The sequence below is a fragment of the Coregonus lavaretus genome, assembly GCF_964263955.1.
Source record: "Coregonus lavaretus genome assembly, chromosome: 10".
Lineage (NCBI taxonomy): Eukaryota > Metazoa > Chordata > Actinopteri > Salmoniformes > Salmonidae > Coregonus > Coregonus lavaretus.
The window spans coordinates 27,271,089-27,291,940 of record NC_139997.1 but is presented as its reverse complement, the minus strand read 5'-3'; the positions used below and the strand labels follow the sequence as shown (position 1 = coordinate 27,291,940).

Here is a 20,852-nt window from a genome sequence, read left to right as displayed (position 1 = left end):
AGCCGGCTAGTGATGGCTATTTAACAGTCTGATGGTCTTGAGATAGAAGCTGTTTTTCAGTCTCTCGGTCCCAGCTTTGATGCACCTGTAATGACCTCGCCTTCTGGATGGTAGCAGGGTGAACAGGCCGTGGCTCGGGTGGTTGATGTCCTTGATGATCTTTTTGGCCTTCCTGTGACATCAGGTGCTGTAGGTGTCCTGAAGGGCAGGCAGTGTGCCCCCTCACCACCCTCTGGAGAGCCCTGCGGTTGCGGGCGGTGCATTTGCCATACCAGGTGGTCATACAGCCCGACAAAATGCTCTCAATTGTGCATCTTTAAACGTTTGTGATGGTTTTAGGGGCCAAGTCAAAATTCTTCAGCCTCCTGAGGTTGAAGAGGCGCTGTTGTGCCTTCTTCACCACACTGTCTGTGTGGGTGGACCATTTCAGATTGTCAGTGACGTGTACGCCGAGGAACTTGAAGCTTTTCACCTTCTCCACTGCAGCCCCGTCGATGTGGATAGGGGCGTGCTCCCTCTGCTGTTTCCTGAAGTCCACGATCAGCTCCTTCGTTTTGTTGATGTTGAGGGAGAGGTTATTTTCCTGGCACCTCTCCCTGTAGGCTGTCTCGTCATTGTTGGTAATCAGGCCTACTACTGTTGTGTCGTCTGCAAACTTGATGATCGAGTTGGAGGCGTGCGTGGCCACGCAGTCATGGGTGAACAGGGAGTACAGGAGGGGGCTGAGCACGCATCCTTGTGGGGCCCCTGTGTTGAGAATCAGTGAAGTGGAGGTGTTGTTTCCTACCTTCACCACCTGGGGGCAGCCCGTCAGGAAGTCCAGGCCCCAGTTGCACAGGGCGGGGTTCAGACCCAGGGTCCCGAGCTTAATGATGAGCTTGGAGGGTACTATGGTGTTGAAGGCTGAGCTATAGTCAATGAACAGCATTCTTACATAGGTATTCCTCTTGTCCAGATGGGATAGGGCAGTGGGATGGCGATTGCATCGTCTGTGGATCTATTGGGGCGGTAAGCAAATTGAAGTGGGTCTAGGGTGTCAGGTAAAGTAGAGGTGATAGGATACTTAGCTAGCCTCTCAAAGCACTTCATGATGACAGAAGTGAGTGCTATGGGGCGATAGTCATTTAGTTCAGTTACCTTTGCTTTCTTGAGTCCAGGACAATGGTGGACATATTGAAGCAAGTGAGGACAGCAGACTGGGATAGGGAGAGATTGAATATGTCCGTAAACACTCCAGCCAGCTGGTCTCCGCATGCTCTAAGGACGCAAAGAACGAGAGCCCACAGTCCTTGGGAGAGGGCTGTGTCGGTGGCACTGTTTTATCCTCAAAGCGGGCGATCAAGGTGTTTAGCTTGTCCGGGAGCAAAACGTTGGTGTCCACGACGTGGCTGGTTTTCCCTTTGTAATCCGTGATTGTCTGTAGACCCTGCAACATACGTCTTGTGTCTGAGCCGTTGAATTGCGACTCCACTTTGTCTCTGTACTGATGTTTTGCCTGGTTGATTGCCTTACGGAGGGAATAACTACACTGTTTGTATTCGACCATATTCCCAGTCACCTTGCCTGATCCAATGTCATGGGATTACGCCCAGCCACCACCCACATCCTCAAAACCCAAGCCTACTTGATGGTAATAGTGCTCACTGTTGCCCCTAGTGGCCGGTTTTGAAGGCATTTCCCAACATCTTCCAGAAATGGATAGACGTCCAATTTCAACGTCAATCTTGAACGACCTGGCTGTGCTAGGCAGCGCCAGTTACTACTATCCTCCTGGCAGTTCTAAACTTTGTGAGGCATGTCACTTTACCCATCTCTTTGCATAGCCCACCACATACACTGTTTTCTTAACCACAAATGGGTGGATCCATAAAGAATTACTGTGGGAATAAATATCACTGAATGATGAAAATATTGGAACAAAGTAGGATAATGCAATTGAAGGCATCAAATGTTCTTACTGAAATTCCCAAAGTCATCCAATTGTTATAATACATTTGAAGCAATAGCCTACGCGCTTGTAGTCAACTATTTCAGCACCATTTCGTGCTGCTTTGAGAACTCGTCTTGATAAATAAATCAATGTCAGATTTTTCACTGAATCTCCATTTGGATATTGATTAGGCTACAATTAGGGTGTGGAAATGTTAGCCAAGCTGAGGTGAGGGCTGCTCATGATCATCTTGTCTAGTTGGCTCATTTATTAGCACTGATCAGAACATTTGACAGCATGTTATGTAGCTTAACAAGTGGATTATTTTGCTCTTCACTCGCAGTCGCTTAGTAGCCTAGGCCTACTCCTGACCAAAAGCCTGTGACTTGTCTTAATCAATCAATGTGATTTTGTTTAACTGAATCTCCATCTGTATATTTGGTTAATTCTCTGGCAGGGCAAATAAGTGGAGGTGGTATAGCTCATATATTAGTTTGCTCATCTATCACTGATCAGAAACATTTAACATGCAATAATGTAGCCTAAATCAAGTGTAGGCCTATTATTTTTGCTTGATTGAGTATAGGCAACTCCAAAAGCCTGAACATGAGACTTACATGCTTTTGAAAATATAGATTGCTATTATTTTCTATCTGTATCATGATGAAGATCGTCTCAATGTAAGACTCTACGCCTATTCCCTAACAAAGCGGAGTAAGGGTAGGAAAGAGATTAAACATGGCTCAAAAAAGCATGAGTTTGCTTTGGGCTCTGTTTCAAAATATCACTTTTTTTTATGACAGCGGTTCCACAAGTTGCCGTGACGCAAGTTGTGTGGGAAAAATGTTATATTTCATTATATTTTTAGCCTACTATAAAATATGTGTGTTGACTGTGATCAGGGTAGCCTAAGTGTGTTTTGTCTGTTTTAATGAACAAACTAACTATTGATTTCATGTGCATGGCAGCCATGCAGCCTATAGCCAGCACAGACCAGTAACATAATTAAACTCAAAATATGCCATTCTATTCTTTTGAAAATACATTTTATTAGTCTTATAATGTTTAGGACCTGCCTAAGACGAATGAATAATGAATTTCTTTGAGATTTAAAAAAAATAGACATCTGCTCACATCTACTCCCACTCCTAAACTTGCTGGGATGTGCATGGGAGATATAAAAGGCTTATCTCGACAAGAATGTGGTAAAAATGGAACCGTATGAATTGGGTTCTAAAAAACATTGGCAGATTTTTTTTTATAGGCAACATACTCTAAAGTCTGTTAGCAAAGGGTAGAATATACACTCCAATCAATACAGCACGAAAGTGAAAGAACCACTTTTGACCTCACGTCATGACGCATGATTGATATTGCTTTCGCCCAATCATAAATGTACATTTACATATCTTAACCAATCAAACTGCATATGGACCAGGAAGTAGGCTGTCCCCGATAGTTACGGTAGGTAGTTAGCTTTTGAACGTTTTCTGTCTCTACTGGGCACGGAGGTAGAGGACGTTGGAGTCACTGTGAAGAGGACCCTCAAATTTTATTTTGGTTATATAATTAGACAACATGTTTTCCCGCATTGCAAGACCCACAATTTGCATTGCTACCAGAAGCTTAACCACCTCCTCACAGGTAAATAATAATATATAAAAAAAAAAAAAAAAAGTAATTTTGTCAGCCAAGAGAGAGAACGTGACTAACATTAGTTAGCTAGCTATCTACTAGGTAGCATGGTAGCCATATAGCTTGTCAGATTAGTTAGACAGCCAGCTAACTAGCTATAACTTGCAATGTCACAGATTCACTTTGTACGAGTTGAGCCACCGCAGAATGGTATACATTGTTTAAAACAAGTGATAGTTACTAACCATATCGTATAAATTAGCGATAGCTGGCTAGCAGGGATGTGTAAACGGTTGATTGCTGCCTGCACTGTATAAGGTCAACTCATGTTTCCTTTACTTTTAGGATTGGCAAGGCATGCGCAAATCAATTAAGTCTTTTGTCAGTTATCATCTCGAGTTTGTTCTTCATTACATTTTTTATTTTTTTATTCAGGTTTCAGCTAATGTATCCATATTTAACACACATGAGACACAACAGTAGCCTGTTATTTGAGTCATGGTTAGCCCAAGTGATTATAAACTAAAACTACTGATAATGTGCAGTACAATAGCATTACAAATTATTGCCATGTTTCCTTTCTACACCCGTTTGAGCAAAACTGTGCAAGGTGTTTCATCAATCATGTGTTTATTTTATCCTTGACACACACAAACTCAATGTTAAATATGTTCCTTAAGGTTGGCATTGACAAGGACACAATGGTATAATTTCAGAACCTTTTACATTGATCAAGAAGTAACCTTTTGAGTATAATCAGTTACTATTATCTGTGAGCTTAAGTGTAAGGGTGGCTTACATTCTTTCTACAGCTTAATGAGCCTTGAATCGCCCACTCTGAAATCCTGGCTTCTCGGGAAGTGCGTCTAAGTGGTTTATGGCCTACAAAATACAGATGTCATTTTCCAGTTGATTGGTTTGTCTGTCCCCTCTTTGATATCAGCAAATGACAAGGATTTATTGTGCAAAGATACGTTGCAAAGTTCTACATGGAATTTGGACTATAAACATTGATCTAATGGAACCCATCCTACAAAACCACCAATGAGTCTGTCTCATATAAGCCTATTGCTGGTAATAGATACATCTATATTCTAAAATACAGTTTGTGCTGGAAATCTTCAAACACGCAGAAAATATGTTGGTTGTGTCAGAAATACAGTTAGTAGCCAGGATTTCTCAAATTTGCAGAACAGTATCATTGACATAAATAGTCAGTGAAATTGTCTCCTCTCCCCTTAGAACAATGCCAAGGTGGCAGTGCTGGGTGCGTCCGGCGGTATTGGCCAGCCTCTCTCACTGCTCCTAAAGAACAGTCCTCTGGTGGGCGAACTGTCTCTCTTTGACATTGCCCATACACCTGGAGTGGCAGCTGACCTCAGCCACATTGAGACCAGGGCCCACGTCACTGGTAAGACACCTTCCTGCTGGACATCAGCTTCACTACTACAGTCTTAATACTGTATAGTGAAATGAGTGTGAAAATGTCTGTTTGGTTGATGTCATTTAACTATCATGATTCCTTTACTAGGTTATATGGGTCCAGACCAGTTGGACGCTGCACTGAAAGGCTGTGATGTCGTTGTCATCCCCGCTGGTGTCCCAAGAAAACCTGGTGAGTTCACCCAAGTTCACAATGTGATTCATATTGAAGAACATCTTGTAATGCTTTTCTTTCAATTGAGAAGTGCACACATTACATTTTAAAGTAAAATTCTTCCAGGCATGACCCGTGATGATCTGTTCAACACCAATGCCACCATCGTGGCCACACTGGCCGACGCCGTTGCCCGCAACTGCCCAGAGGCCATGATCTGCATCATCGCCAACCCTGTAAGTACATCACTACCACCTCTCCAGACACCTCACAGATTAACTCACCCTCCTGACGACTCGCATTACTCTAGAGCAGCTCAGACAATTTTGTGTTGTTGCCAAAGAGAAGGTAGCACTGACTTTCAGGAATAGGGGTCAAGGGTTTAATTTGAAAGGAAATGTATTTTCCATGCCAGCTCTGTTTAGTTCACTGAATGTGTTTCAATGCTTCAGTTAAAATGTCCTTTAATGATACAATATTTTGCTTGAATGCATGTTAAATGGTAAATATGCCATTGATTGTATAATGGTTGTGTACATAGGAAGGTAATTGTAACATGTGGTTTGACATTTCTGACAAACAGTTTTGTTTCCAATCCATAGGTCAACTCCACTATACCCATCACATCAGAGGTCATGAAGAAGTATGGAGTCTACAACCCCAATAGAGTGTTTGGAGTCACAACCTTGGACATCGTCAGAGCCAACACTTTCGTTGCAGAGCTGAAAGTAATCCATCTTCAAGCTGCAGAGGATTGAGGACCTCATGCTCCCTATACACACCCTCTATACCTTCAGGAGTGATCTCAAAATTCACAGGCATATCACCCTGAATGGAACAAAGCTTGTTTTGTTTGTATCTTACAGATAAAAAAATTCTGCAGCAAATGCTAGTCAGCTAGTATCCACTCATTGCATAATGATTGGCAACGCAAGATGGCTGACTATTTGGTGTTTCATATTGCAGGGCCTTGACCCAGCACGTGTCAATGTACCAGTGATTGGAGGTCATGCAGGAAAGACTATTATTCCTCTCATCTCACAGGTAAGAATTGAAGGGCCTTTAAACAGAAATAAAAAATCCAATACCTGAATGATTGTCTTGAATGCCATCAGTAGGCCTACATCTTAATCTAATTACAAAGATGACACACATTTGCAATTCCATACTGTTTCATGTAATTGCATTCTGTTAGTATATGAGCTGATATCAGATATGCCACCCCCCTTTTTGGAGACAAATGTGTTTATGGCTCCCTCTAGTGTGTAACATTTTATTTGTGTGGTTGTGGTTCAAAGCAAATTAGGGTTCAACAGTAGGATGGCCTTGATTAGGTATTTGTTTTTAGTCTGTGGCTTTAAGAAATGTCTCATTCATGGTCATTTTAAAATTCAGTTGGAAAAGCAAAAGTGTAAGGTTCTCACTGAACAATGCTTTCCCTGTGAATAACTATACACATTGCACGTCTCTCTGTAGGCAACACCCAAAGTGGAGTTCCCAGCTGACCAGCTGTCTGCTCTGACCGCTAGGATCCAGGATGCTGGCACTGAGGTTGTGAAGGCCAAGGCTGGAGCAGGTAGGCAGTGTTTGTTACCCTGAGGACTGACCAATGACTGTGTGTGTGTGTATATATGTGTATACATATGTATACGTGTATATATATATGTATACATATGTGTATATATATATGTATACATATGTATACGTATAAATATGTATATATACGTATACATGTGTATATGTATATACATATGTACAGTGAGGGGAAAAAAGTATTTGATCCCCTGCTGATTTTGTACGTTTGCCCACTGACAAAGACATGATCAGTCTTTAATTGTAATGGTAGGTTATTTGAACAGTGAGAGACAGAATAACAACAACAAAAATCAAGAAAAACGCATGTCAAAAATGTTATAAAATGATTTGCATTTTAATGAGGGAAATAAGTATTTGACCCCTCTGCAAAACATGACTTAGTACTTGGTGGCAAAACCCTTGTTGGCAATCACAGAGGTCAGACTTTTCTTGTAGTTGGCCAACAGGTTTGCACACATCTCAGGAGGGATTTTGTCCCACTCCTCTTTGCAGATCTTCTCCAAGTCATTAAGGTTTCGAGGCTGACATTTGGCAACTCGAACCTTCAGCTCCCTCCACAGATTTTCTATGGGATTAAGGTCTGGAGACTGGCTAGGCCACTCCAGGACCTTAATGTGCTTCTTCTTGAGCCACTCCTTTGTTGCCTTGGCCGTGTGTTTTTGGTCATTGTCATGCTGGAATACCCATCCACGACCCATTTTCAATGCCCTGGCTGAGGGAAGGAGGTTCTCACCTAAGATTTGACGGTACGTGGCCCCGTCCATCGTCCCTTTGATGCGGTGAAGTTGTCCTGTCCCCTTAGCAGAAAAACATCCCCAAAGCATAATGTTTCCACCTCCATGTTTGACGGTGGGGATGGTGTTCTTGGGGTCATAGGCAGCATTCCTCCTCCTCCAAACACGGCGAGTTGAGTTGATGGCAAAGAGCTCGATTTTGGTCTCATCTGACCACAATACTTTCACCCAGTTCTCCTCTGAATCATTTAGATGTTCATTGGCAAACTTTAGACGGCCCTGTATATGTGCTTTCTTGAGCAGGGGGACCTTGCGGGCGCTGCAGGATTTCAGTCCTTCACGGCGTAGTGTGTTACCAATTGTTTTCTTGGTGACTATGGTCCCAGCTGCCTTGAGATCATTGACAAGATCCTCCCGTGTAGTTCTGGGCTGATTCCTCACCATTCTCATGATCATTGCAACTCCACGAGGTGAGATCTTGCATGGAGCGCCAGGCCGAGGGAGATTGACAGTTCTTTTGTGTTTCTTCCATTTACGTATAATTGCACCAACTGTTGTCACCTTCTCACCAAGCTGCTTGGCGATGGTCTTGTAGCCCATTCCAGCCTTGTGTAGGTCTACAATCTTGTCCCTGACATCCTTTGGTCTTGGCCATGGTGGAGAGTTTGGAATCTGATTGATTGCTTCTGTGGACAGGTGTTTATTTATTTTATTTTTATTTCACCTTTATTTAACCAGGTAAGCCAGTTGAGAACAGGTTCTCTTTTACAACTGCGACCAGGCCAAGATAAAGCAAAGCAGTGCAATAAAAACAACACAGTTACATATGGGGTAAAAAAACATAAAGTCAAAAATACAACAGAAAATATATATACAGTGTGTGCAAATGTAGCAAGTTATGGAGGTAAGGCAATAAATAGGCTATAGTGCAAAAATAATTACAATAGTATTAACACTGGAATGCTAGATGTGCAAGAGATTATGTGCAAATAGAGATACTGGGGTGCAAAAGAGCAAAATAAATAACAATATAGGGATGAGGTAGTTGGGTGGGCTAATTTCAGATGGGCTGTGTACAGGTGCAGTGATCGGTAAGGTGCTCTGACAACTGATGCTTAAAGTTAGTGAGGGAGATAAGAGTCTCCAGCTTCAGAGATTTTTGCAATTCGTTCCAGTCATTGGCAGCAGAGAACTGGAAGGAATGGCGGCCAAAGGAGGTGTTGGCTTTGGGAATGACCAGTGAGATATACCTGCTGGAGCGCAGACTACGGGTGGGTACTGCTATGGTGACCAATGAGCTAAGATAAGGCGGGATTTGCCTAGCAGTGATTTATAGATGGCCTGGAGCCAGTGGGTTTGACGACGAACATGTAGTGAGGACCAGCCAACAAGAGCGTACAGGTCACAGTGGTGGGTAGTGTATGGGGCTTTGGAGACAAAACGGATGGCACTGTGATAGACTACATCCAATTTGCTGAGTAGTGTGTTGGAGGCTATTTTGTAAATGACATCGCCGAAGTCAAGGATCGGTAGGATAGTCAGTTTTACGAGGGCATGTTTGGCAGCATGAGTGAAGGAGGCTTTGTTGCGAAATAGGAAGCCGATTCTAGATTTAACTTTGGATTGGAGATTCTTTGTGAGTCTGGAAGGAGAGTTTACAGTCTAACCAGACACCTAGGTATTTGTAGTTGTCCACATACTCTAGGTCAGACCCGTCGAGAGTGGTGATTCTAGTCGGGTGGGCGGGTGCCAGCAGCGTTCGATTGAAAAGCATGCATTTAGTTTTACTAGTGTTTAAGAGCAGTTGGAGGCTACTGAAGGAGTGTTGTATGGCATTGAAGCTCGTTTGGAGGTTTGTTAACACAGTGTCCAATGAAGGGCCAGATGTATACAAAATGGTGTCATCTGCGTAGAGGTGGATCTGAGAGTCACCAGCAGCAAGAGCGACATCATTGATATACACGGAGAAAAGTGTCGGCCCAAGAATTGAACCCTGTGGCACCCCCATAGAGACTGCCATAGGTCCAGACAACAGGCCCTCCGATTTGACACACTGAACTCTATCTGAGAAGTAGTTGGTGAACCAGGCGAGGCAGTCATTTGAGAAACCAAGGCTATTTAGTCTGCCAATAAGAATGCGGTGGTTGACAGAGTCGAAAGCCTTGGCCAGGTCGATGAAGACGGCTGCACAGTACTGTCTATTATCAATCGCGGTTATAATATCGTTTAGGACCTTGAGCGTGGCTGAAGTGCACCCATGACCAGCTCGGAAACCGGATTGCATAGCGGAGAAGGTACGGTGGTATTCGAAATGGTCGGTGATCTGTTTGTTAACTTGGCTTTCAAATACTTTCGAAAGGCAGGGCAGGATGGATATAGGTCTGTAGCAGTTTGGATCTAGAGTGTCACCCCCTTTGAAGAGGGGGATGACCGCGGCAGCTTTCCAATCTCTGGGGATCTCAGACGTTATGAAAGAGAGGTTGAACAGACTAGTAATAGGGGTTGCGACAATTTCGGCGGCTAGTTTTAGAAAGAAAGGGTCCAGATTGTCTAGCCCAGCTGATTTGTAGGGGTCCAGATTTTGCAGCGCTTTCAAAACATCAGCTGTCTGAATTTGTGTGAAGGAGAAGCGGGGGGGGCATGGGCAAGTTGCAGCGGAGGGTGCAGAGTTGGTGGCCGGGGTAGTGGTAGCCAGATGGAAAGCATGGCCAGCTGTAGCAAAATGCTTGTTGAAATTCTCGATTATTGTAGATTTATCGGTGGTGATAGTGTTTCCTAGCCTCAGTGCAGTGGGCAGCTGGGAGGAAGTGCTCTTATTCTCCATGGACTTTACAGTGTCCCAAAACTTTTTGGAGTTAGTGCTACAGGATGCAAATTTCTGTTTGAAAAAGTTAGCCTTTGCTTTCCTGACTGCTTGTGTATATTGGTTCCTAACTTCCCTGAAAAGTTGCATATCGCGGGGGCTATTTGATGCTAATGCAGTACGCCACAGGATGTTTTTGTGCTGGTCAAGGGCAGTCAAGTCTGAGGAGAACCAGGGGCTATATCGGTTCTTAGTTCTTTATTTTTTTAATGGGGCATGTTTATTTAAGATTGAGAGGAAATTACTTTTAAGGAACAACCAGGCATCCTCTACTGACGGAATGAGATCTATATCCATCCAGGATACCTGGGCCAGGTCAATTAGGAAGGCCTGCTCGCTAAAGTGTTTTAGGGAGCGTTTGACAGTGATGAGGGGTGGTCGTTTGACCGCGGACCCGTTACGGACGCAGGCAATAAGGCAGTGATTGCTGAGATCCTGGTTGAAGACAGCTGAGGTGTATTTAGAGGGTATGTTAGTCAGGATGATATCTATGAGGGTACCCATGTTTACGGATTTAGGGTTGTACCTGGTAGGTTCGTTGATAATTTGCGTGAGGTTGAGGGCATCTAGTTTGGATTGTAGGATGGCCGGGGTATTAAGCATATCCCAATTTAGGTCACCAAGCAGTACGAACTCTGAGGATAAATGGGGGGCAATCAATTCACATATGGTGTCCAGGGCACAGCTGGGGGCTGAGGGGGGTCTGTAGCAAGCGGCAACAGTGAGAGACTTATTTCTGGAAAGGTGGATTTTTAGAAGTAGAAGCTCAAACTGTTTGGGCACAGACCTGGATAGTATGATAGAGCTCTGCAGGCTATCTCTACAGTAGATTGCAACTCCACCCCCTTTGGCAGTTCTATCTAGACGGAAAATGTTATAGTTGGGGATGGAAATTTCAGAATTTTTGGTGGCCTTCCTGAGCCAGGATTCAGACACTGCTAGAACATCAGGGTTGGCGGAGTGTGCTAACGCAGTGAATAACTCAAACTTAGGAAGTAGACTTCTGATATTTATGTGCAAGAAACCAAGACTTTTGCGATTACAGAAGTCAGCAAATGATAGCGCCTGGGGAGTAGGAGTGATACTGAGGGCTGCAGGGCCTGGGTTAGCCTCTACATCACCAGAGGAACAGAGGAGGACTAGAATAAGGATACGGCTAAAGGCTTTAAGAACTGGTCTTCTAGTGCGTTGGGTACATAGAATAAAGGGGGCAGATTTCCGGGTGTTGTAGAAAAGATTCAGGGCATTATGTACAGACAAGGATATGGAAGGATATGAGTAAAGTGGAGGTAAACCTAAGCGTTGGGTAACAATGAAAGAGAGAGCATCACTGGAGGCATCAATTGAGTCGGTCTCCGCGTGTATTGGGGGTGGGACAAAGGAGCTATCTAAGGCAGGTTTAGCTGGGCTGGGGGATCTACAGTGAAATAGTACAATTAGAAATAACCGAAACAACAATAAGCTAAGCATGTTTGGGCTGAGGCTAAACATAAACAGGATGTAGTACCGTAAAAAGGAACAGTCCAGCAGACATCAGCTGTATAGCTGAGTTATCATAAGGTCCGGTGAACAGCAATAGGATAGTTCGGAGGCTGCTAAAGCACTAGCGAGTAAGAGGCCACGGCTAGCGTGTGCTAGCGGGCCGGGGCTAGCAGATGGAATCTTCGTGGTCGACGTCGTAACCACATCAGACGATTTCGTCGGCAGACCAGTCGTGTAGGATCGGCGGGGCTCCGTGTCAACACTAGGTGGTCCCGTCCGGTTGACAGAGAGGTAGATAGCCGGGAGATGGGCCTAGCTCAGGATGATTAGCCAGACCACAGCGTCCATTTTGTTGCAGCTAGCTGGTAGCGATGAATCCGGAGTTAAAGGTTCAGTGATTCCGGCAGAAAAACGGATATGTTCTGGGTCGATAACGCGCTGTGCAGACTGGCCGAATATCCGGTGATTAATGTCCAGTGATTAAATTAATCCCGCAGAAAAAAAAAATCCAATGTTCTGGGTGAAATACCGCTAACTGTGGCTAATAGCAAGTAGCTAGTTAGCTGGCTAGCTAGTTTCAACTAGAGATTCTAGATAAAAGGTAAGTCAATAATAGAATCCGTTCCACATTGAGGGAGGCGGGTTGCAGGAAAGTATATTTTGTAGGAGGATGAAAAGTCTGATAGGGAAATATGTACGAAAAATACAAAAAAACAGGGTATTTACAGACACACGACAAAAACAGAACTGCACTACTACGCCATCTTGGAAACAAGAGTGTGCTCCTAATCTCAGCTCGTTACCTGTATAAAAGACACCTGGGAGCCAGAAATCTTTCTGATTGAGAGGGGGTCAAATACTTATTTTCCTCATTAAAATGCAAATCAATTTATAACATTTTTGACATGTGTTTTTCTGGATTATTTTGTTGTTATTCTGTCTCTCACTGTTCAAATAAACATACCATTAAAATTGTTGACTGATCATTTCTTTGTCAGTGGGCAAATGTACAAAATCAGCAGGGGATCAAATACTTTTTTCCCTCACTGTACATACGTACAGTGCCCTCCACAATTATTGGCACCCCTGTTTAAGATGTGGTCGAGGACTTCCAAAAATTCTCCTTTTTTTTAAAACAACATAGAACCCAAATGCAAAAAAAGAGAAAAATCCAACCTTTTATTTAAGTACATTACTTTGGTGTAAAAAAAAAAATTCACACATTTAGAAAAAAAAAAACTTGAAATCATGTGTCCCACAATTATTGGCACCCCTGATGTTAATACTTTGTACAACCCCCTTTTGCCAACAAGACAGCACTTAATCTCCTCCTATAACATTTCACAAAATTGGAGAACACAGAGAGAGGGATCTTTGACCATTCTTCTTTGCACAATCTTTCTAGATCATCCAGTGTCCTGGGTCCTCTCTTATGCACTCTCCTCTTTAGCTCGCCCCACAGGTTTTCGATTGGGTTGAGGTCTGGGGACTGAGATGGCCATGGGAGGACCTTGAGTTTGTGACTGCTGAACCATTTTTGTGTAGATTTTGCCACATGTTTTGGATCATTATCCTGCTGAAAGACCCAATGACGACCCATCTTCAGCTTTCTGGCAGAGGCCATCAGGTGTTTATTTAAAATGTCCTGGTAGTTCAAAGCGTTCATAATGCCATGCACCCTAACAAGGTTCCCAGGGCCTTTGGAAGAGAAACAGGCCCACAGCATCACAGATCCTCCACCATACTTCACGGTGGGCATGAGGTGCTTTTCGGCATACTCATCTTTTGTTTTACGCCAGACCCACTTAGAGTGTTTGTTGCCAAAAAGCTTAATCTTAGTCTCATCTGACCAAAGCACACGATCCCAGTTGAAGTCCCAGTGCCGCTTAGCAAACTCCAGACGTTTACGTTTGTGAGTGTTAATGAGAAAAGGCTTTTTCCTTGCATGCCTCCCAAACAGCTTGTTGGCATGTAGAGAGCGTCTGATGGTTGTTTTGGAGACTTTGTGACCCCAAGATGCCACTCTTTGATGCAATTCTGTGACAGTGAGCTTAGGACTTTTTTTTACTTCTCTTACCATCCTCCTCACTGTGCGTTGTGGCAAGATAAACTTGGGACCTCTTCCAGCCTTGTTTGTCACTGTTCCAGTTGTTTTAAACTTCTTAATGATTCCTCTGACTGTAGATACGGGCAAGTTAAGGCGAGTGGCTATTTTCTTGTAGCCATTGCCTGACTTATGAAGGTCGACACAAATCTGCCTTACTTGAATGGTGTGTTCTCTTGTCTTTGCCATGTTGACAAATGGGTAAGAGAATTAGGCCTCTGTGTCACGTCATATTTATACCCCAGGGAAACAGGAAGTCATGAATTACTAATTAAAAGTTCATAGATACCCTGACCAACTTTAGCAACTACAGAAAAATATATATTTTTAAAAATCTATTAAAATTTTCAGCGGAATTGTTAGGGGTGCCAATAATTGTGGGACACATGATTTCAAGTTTTTTTTTTCTAAATGTGTGATTTTTTTTTTTTACCACCAAAGTAATGTACTTAAATAAAAGGTTGGATTTTTCTCTTTTTTTGCATTTGGGTTCTATGTTGTTTAAAAAAAAAAGGAGAATTTTTGGAAGTCCTCGACCACATCTTAAACAGGGGTGCCAATAATAGTGGAGGGCACTGTATGTGTATATATATATATATATATATATATATACACACACATATATATATATACACACACATATATATATACACACATATATACAGTGGGGGGGGGGAAAGTATTTAGTCAGCCACCAATTGTGCAAGTTCTCCCACTTAAAAAGATGAGAGGCCTGTAATTTTCATCATAGGTACACGTCAACTATGACAGACAAAATGAGAAAAAAAAATCCAGAAAATCACATTGTAGGATTTTTAATCAATTTATTTGCTAGTCCAGGAAGTGACGTTGCAGGCTAGCTCAGTGCTGCCCCCTCATTGAGTAAAAGCCTATTTATTCTTGCTCCTGCAATGCGATCCGGAGACTCCGTACGGAGGGCTTAATACAATTACGGAGCCTCCGGAGGCCAAATCGAGCAATATACCGCATCGCCGTGTGCCTCCCAAATGTTGTAAATGCGGAGGGCTCCTTATACAGTGGCTTCCAAAAGTATTCACCCCCCTTGGCATTTTTCCTATTTTGTTGCCTTAAAATCTGGAATTAAAATTGATTTTTGGGGAGTTTGTATCATTTGATTTTCACAACATGCCTACCACTTTAAAGATGCAAAATATGTTTTATTGTGAAACGAACAAGAAATAAGACGACAAACTGAACTTGAGCGTGCATGACTATTCACACCCCCAAAGTCAATACTTTGTAGAGCCACCTTTTGCAGCAATTACAGCTGCAAGTCTATTGAGGTATGACTCTATAAGCTTGGCACATCTAGCCACTGGGATTTCTGCCCATTCTTCAAGGCAAAACTGCTCCAGCTCCTTCAAGTTGGATGGGTTCTGCTGGTGTACAGCAATATTTAAGTCATACCACAGATTCTCAATTGGATTGAGGTCTGGGCTTTGACTAGGCCATTCCAATACATTTAAATGTTTCCCCTTAATCCACTCGAGTGTTGCTTTAGCAGTATGCTTAGGGTCATTGTCCTGCTGGAAGGTGAACCTCTGTCACAGTCTCAAATCTCTGGAAGACTGAAACAGGTTTCCCTCAAGAAGTTCCCTGTATTTAGCGCCATCCATCATTCCTTCAATTCTGACCAGTTTCCCAGTCCCTGCCGATGGTGTTCTCGGGTGATAAGAGGTGTTGGGTTTGCGCCAGACATAGCGTTTTCCTTGATGGCCAAAAAGCTCGATTTTAGTCTCATCTGACCATAGTACCTTCTTCCATATGCTTAGAGAGTCTCCCACATGGCTTTTGGCGAACACCAAACGTGTTTGCTTATTTTTTTCTTTAAGCAATGGCTTTTTTCTGGCCACTCTTCCGTAAAGCCCATCTCTGTGGAGTGTACAGCTTAAAGTGGTCCTATGGACAGATACTCCAATATCCGCTGTGGAGCTTTGCAGCTCCTTCAGGGTTATCTTTGGTCTCTTTGTTGCCTCTCTGATTAATGCCCTCCTTGCCTGGTCCGTGAGTTTTGGTGGGGGGCCCTCTCTTGGCAGGTTTGTTGTGGTGCCATATTCTTTCCATTGTTTAATAATGGATTTAATGGTGCTCCGTGGGATGTTCAAAGTTTCGGATATCTTTTTATAACCCAACCCTGATCTGTACTTCTCCACAACTTTGTCCCTGACCTGTTTGGAGAGCTCCTTGGTCTTCATGGTGCCCCTTGCTTTGTGATGTTGCAGACTCTGGGGACTTTCAGAGCAGGTGTGTGTGTGTGTATATGTATATATATATATATATATATATATATATATATATATATATATATATATATATATATATATATATATATATATATACAAATACAGTGGGGAGAACAAGTATTTGATACACTGCCGATTTTGCAGGTTTTCCTACTTACAAAGCATGTAGAGGTCTGTCATTTTTATCATAGGTACACTTCAACTGTGAGAGACAGAATCTAAGAAATCCAGAAAATCACATTGTATGATTTTAAAGTAATTAATTTGCATTTTATTGCATGACATAAGTATTTGATACATCAGAAAAGCAGAACTTAATATTTGGTACAGAAACCTTTGTTTGCAATTACAGAGATCATACGTTTCCTCTAGGTCTTGACCAGGTTTGCACACACTGCAGCAGGGATTTTGGCCCACTCCTCCATACAGACCTTCTCCAGATCCTTCATGTTTCTGGGCTGTCGCTGGGCAATACGGACTTTCAGCTCCCTCCAAAGATTTTCTATTGGGTTCAGGTCTGGAGACTGGCTAGGCCACTCCAGGACCTTGAGATGCTTCTTACGGAGCCACTCCTTAGTTGCCCTGGCTGTGTGTTTCGGGTCGTTGTCATGCTGGAAGACCCAGCCACGACCCATCTTCAATGCTCTTACTGAGGGAAGGAGGTTGTTGGCCAAGATCTCGCGATACATGGCCCCATCCATCCTCCCCTCAATACGGTGCAGTCGTCCTGTCCCCTTTGCAGAAAAGCATCCCCAAAGAATGATGTTTCCACCTCCATGCTTCACGGTTGGGATGGTGTTCTTGGGGTTGTACTCATCCTTCTTCTTCCTCCAAACACGGCGAGTGGAGTTTAGACCAAAAAGCTCTATTTTTGTCTCATCAGACCACATGACCTTCTCCCATTCCTCCTCTGGATCATCCAGATGGTCATTGGCAAACTTCAGACGGCCTGGACATGCGATGGCTTGAGCAGGGGGACCTTGCGTGCGCTGCAGGATTTTAATCCATGACGGCGTAGTGTGTTACTAATGGTTTTCTTTGAGACTATGGTCCCAGCTCTCTTCAGGTCATTGACCAGTTCCTGCCGTGTAGTTCTGGGCTGATCCCTCACCTTCCTCATGATCATTGATGCCCCACGAGGTGAGATCTTGCATGGAGCCCCAGACCGAGGGTGATTGACCGTCATCTTGAACTTCTTCCATTTTCTAATAATTGCGCCAACAGTTGTTGCCTTCTCACCAAGCTGCTTGCCTATTGTCCTGCAGCCCATCCCAGCCTTGTGCAGGTCTACAATTTGGTAGAAGGATTACTTTTATCCTATCCCAGGTATTCCTTAAAGAGGTGGGGTTTCAAGTGTCTCCGGAAGGTGGTGAGTGACTCCGCTGTCCTGGCGTCGTGAGGGAGCTTGTTCCACCATTGGGGTGACAGAGCATCGAACAGTTTTGACTGGGCTGAGCGGGAACTGTGCTTCCGCAGAGGTAGGGGGGCCAGCAGGCCAGAGGTGGATGAACGCAATGCCCTCGTTTGGGTGTAGGGACTGATCAGAGCCTGAAGGTACGGAGGTGCCGTTCCCCTCACAGCTCCGTAGGCAAGCACCATGGTCTTGTAGCAGATGCGGGCTTCAACTGGAAGCCAGTGGAGTGTGCAGAGGAGCGGGGTGACGTGAGAGAACTTGGGAAGGTTGAACACCATACGGGCTGCAGCGTTCTGGATGAGTTGTAGGGGTTTAATGGCACAGGCAGGGAGCCCAGCCAACAGCGAGTTGCAGTAATCCAGACGGGAGATGACAAGTGCCTGGAGTAGGACCTGTGCCTCTTCCTGTGTAAGGTAGGGTCGTACTCTGCGAATGTTGTAGAGCATGAACCTACAGGATCGGGTCACCGCTTTGATGTTAGCAGAGAACGACAGGGTGTTGTCCAGGGTCACGCCAAGGTTCTTTGCACTCTGGGAGGAGGACACAACAGAGTTGTCAACCGTGATGGCGAGATCATGGAGCGGGCAGTCCTTCCCCGGGAGGAAAATTTACTTCCTTGACAACTTCCTTCACAACAGATCTGCTCTGCGACGCGCAGGAAGTATGAATTCCCTGACTTCTGCAGAGGCCGTATTACAGTAAATGCTGTACGGCCACTGCAGATAACGGATTGACCATGCAGAGCCTTTAACTCTAGTAGATGGCTGACCGGGGTACTGCAGGCTGCCATTGGCAACTAAATTAACTTCTGTGTGCGATTTTCTTTTTTAAAATAATTGGTTCAAGGACATATTAGAAGCAATTATTGGTACCATAATAGTCTTTTAATTATTTTTTTTAACGAAATTGTATGTTTTTTGGTTTATTTTCACTATAATGGGGTATCCTGTTTTCTGCTAACTGCCTGCAGTACCATGGTCGGAATTGAACTTCCATGGCTTCAATGAGAGGGGGCAGTTGTTCTCTCCTGGGACTGACTGCTTCTCAATGAAACAGTCCCTTTAAGTAATCCCGAGTGGCGCAGTGCTAGCTGTGCCACTAGAGATCCTGGTTCGAATCCAGGCTCTGTTGTAGCCGGCCGCGACCGGGAGACCCATGGGGCGGCGCACAATTGGCCCAGCATCGTCCAGGGTAGGGGAGGGAATGGCCGGCAGGGATGTAAATGTAGCTCAGTTGGTAGAGCATGGCGTTTGCAACGCCAGGGTTGTGGGTTCAAGTCCCACAGGGGGCCAGTATGAAAAAAAATTAATAAATAATGTATGCACTCACTAACTGTAAGTCGCTCTGGATAAGAGCGTCTGCTAAATGACTAAAATTTAAAATATAAATTGAGCTCTAACTCGCTAACCTATGTGTGTTCAGGCTCTGCTACGTTGTCCATGGCCTACGCTGGGGCTAGGTTCACCTTCTCTGTCCTGGATGCCATGAACGGAAAGGAGGGAGTCGTAGAGTGCGCGTACGTAAGGTCAGAAGAGACCGAATGCAAATACTTCTCCACACCTCTCCTCCTTGGGGTAAGTCCTGCACCACCTTATTAACAGGTTTATAACTTGGAGACTGTAATTTCACCTTTTGCTTATTGATGTATTGATGTTGTACTTAGTCCCCATACTACGTAATTTTATTTTAAATCAATGCCTAATAAATCACTGTTTATTTAATGAAAATAACTTTTAACTATATTTTGAATGATTTATATCCCTGAGCCTCCTTTGGCCCTTAGTGCTCAGTCTGATCGTGTGGGCGTAAGGAAAAAAATATTTACATACACAGCCTTGATTGGCTGTTAGGATGGTCTAGAGCTCACCCGCTTACCCAGATGAACAGCCATTGGTCTATTATAATCCGATCACATTGTGACGTTATGATGTGGGTCAAAAGTTCCATCCTACCTGAACAGGCAGAAATTACTGGCATTTTCACAATTTCTGTGTTATTTTGACCTCGTAGTGTGGAAATATATATATTTTTTAATACAGGAAAATCACGTTTTTAACTGCACTGCCCCTTTTTAATTCAAGTTCCTATTTGAATGACAGACACATCTTTCTTGAATACAGTTGATAATCTGAAGTGGTAACCAGGAGGAATATTTTTGTGTCCTTATAGAAACACGGAATTGAGAAGAACCTCGGCCTGGGCAAGCTGTCAGCCTTTGAGGAGAATCTGGTGGCTGGTGCCATTGGTGAGCTGAAGGGCTCCATCAAGAAGGGCGAGGATTTTGTTGCTAACATGAAGTGAACAGGGTTTGAATCGCTCAACCTGTAGTTATTTATATTGTCCAGTCACATAAATGACACCAGGCCTCTCCAAAATCAAAGTTTCATCATGCCTGACGAAGCAGTAGTTTGTTACTGATCAGAAATATGAACTCTATCAAACAGTGGACCTCACCATCTTGCACTGGATCAATGTAGGTTTGAGAGGGATCTCTGAGAGAATCATGACCGAATCATGTAGCTCTTACATAGGCATTCAAATGTGACTCCTGTTTGCAATTTGGAATGTCAAAGTAGGCTCCACGTAACTATGCATGGAATTATTTATTGGGTAAAGTAGTATTTTGTCTTCGCCCATCAACTCAACTATTCTTGTGGCTTCTTTCAAATGTATAAAGAAATCTCAACCCCATTTACATTTTGTGTTTTGAATGTTAATATATTAAGGGAAGGTGTCCATTGACATTTCAATCAGAATTCCAATGTTCCAAATGTATCACCTTGAGTGTCTGTCAATGATATTCAGTTATACATTTTAATTTGGACACTGAAATGTGTAACAAGTGGCCTCCAACTGCTAAAAACTAAATTAAACGCTGAAAAACATTGAAACATTTTTTAGAATTAATTTGGATCTGTTGAGCTATGGGGAAAGTGTGGTCATGAAATGGATAATGGAAATATTTGGAATGAGCTCATTATTACCTTGTAACCAAGGAGAGTACGACAGCAGAAGCACACTACAGACTGTCTTGCTAGCTAGCTAGAGATAAAATATGCAGACATATTTCGGGTTAATTTTGACTTCGGAATAACCTTTACATATTTTATTAACTATGGTTGGTGGCGGTATTTAATTACTATCTGAGATCAATACCTTTTCCTTTCAAGCAATGTGAATGCGCTCGAGAATGGCACAGTCCTCTGTTTCCACGCCAATAATTTGACAACGAG

General features: G+C 43.5%; 1 protein-coding gene across 1 annotated transcript; it reads left to right on the top strand.

Moving 5' to 3' along the window:
- Positions 1-3,396: 3,396 nt before the first annotated feature.
- LOC311135609 (malate dehydrogenase, mitochondrial-like) lies at positions 3,397-20,310 on the top strand. Its single transcript, XM_084169622.1, has 9 exons — positions 3,397-3,574; positions 4,808-4,976; positions 5,097-5,180; positions 5,289-5,398; positions 5,765-5,890; positions 6,129-6,206; positions 6,639-6,738; positions 19,042-19,193; positions 19,789-20,310. Exons 1-9 carry the CDS (start codon positions 3,509-3,511, stop codon positions 19,918-19,920), a joined length of 1,017 nt encoding a protein of 338 aa, XP_084025748.1. The 5' UTR covers positions 3,397-3,508; the 3' UTR covers positions 19,921-20,310.
- Positions 20,311-20,852: the final 542 nt, after the last annotated feature.

Coding starts and splice junctions, on each gene's coding strand:
- LOC311135609 (XM_084169622.1), top strand. CDS start 3,509: ATGTTTTCCCGCATTGCAAGACCCACAATTTGCATTGCTACCAGAAGC. Junction 5,891..6,128: donor CTTTCGTTGCAGAGCTGAAA/GTAATCCATCTT, acceptor TTCATATTGCAG/GGCCTTGACCCAGCACGTGT. Junction 19,194..19,788: donor CCACACCTCTCCTCCTTGGG/GTAAGTCCTGCA, acceptor GTGTCCTTATAG/AAACACGGAATTGAGAAGAA.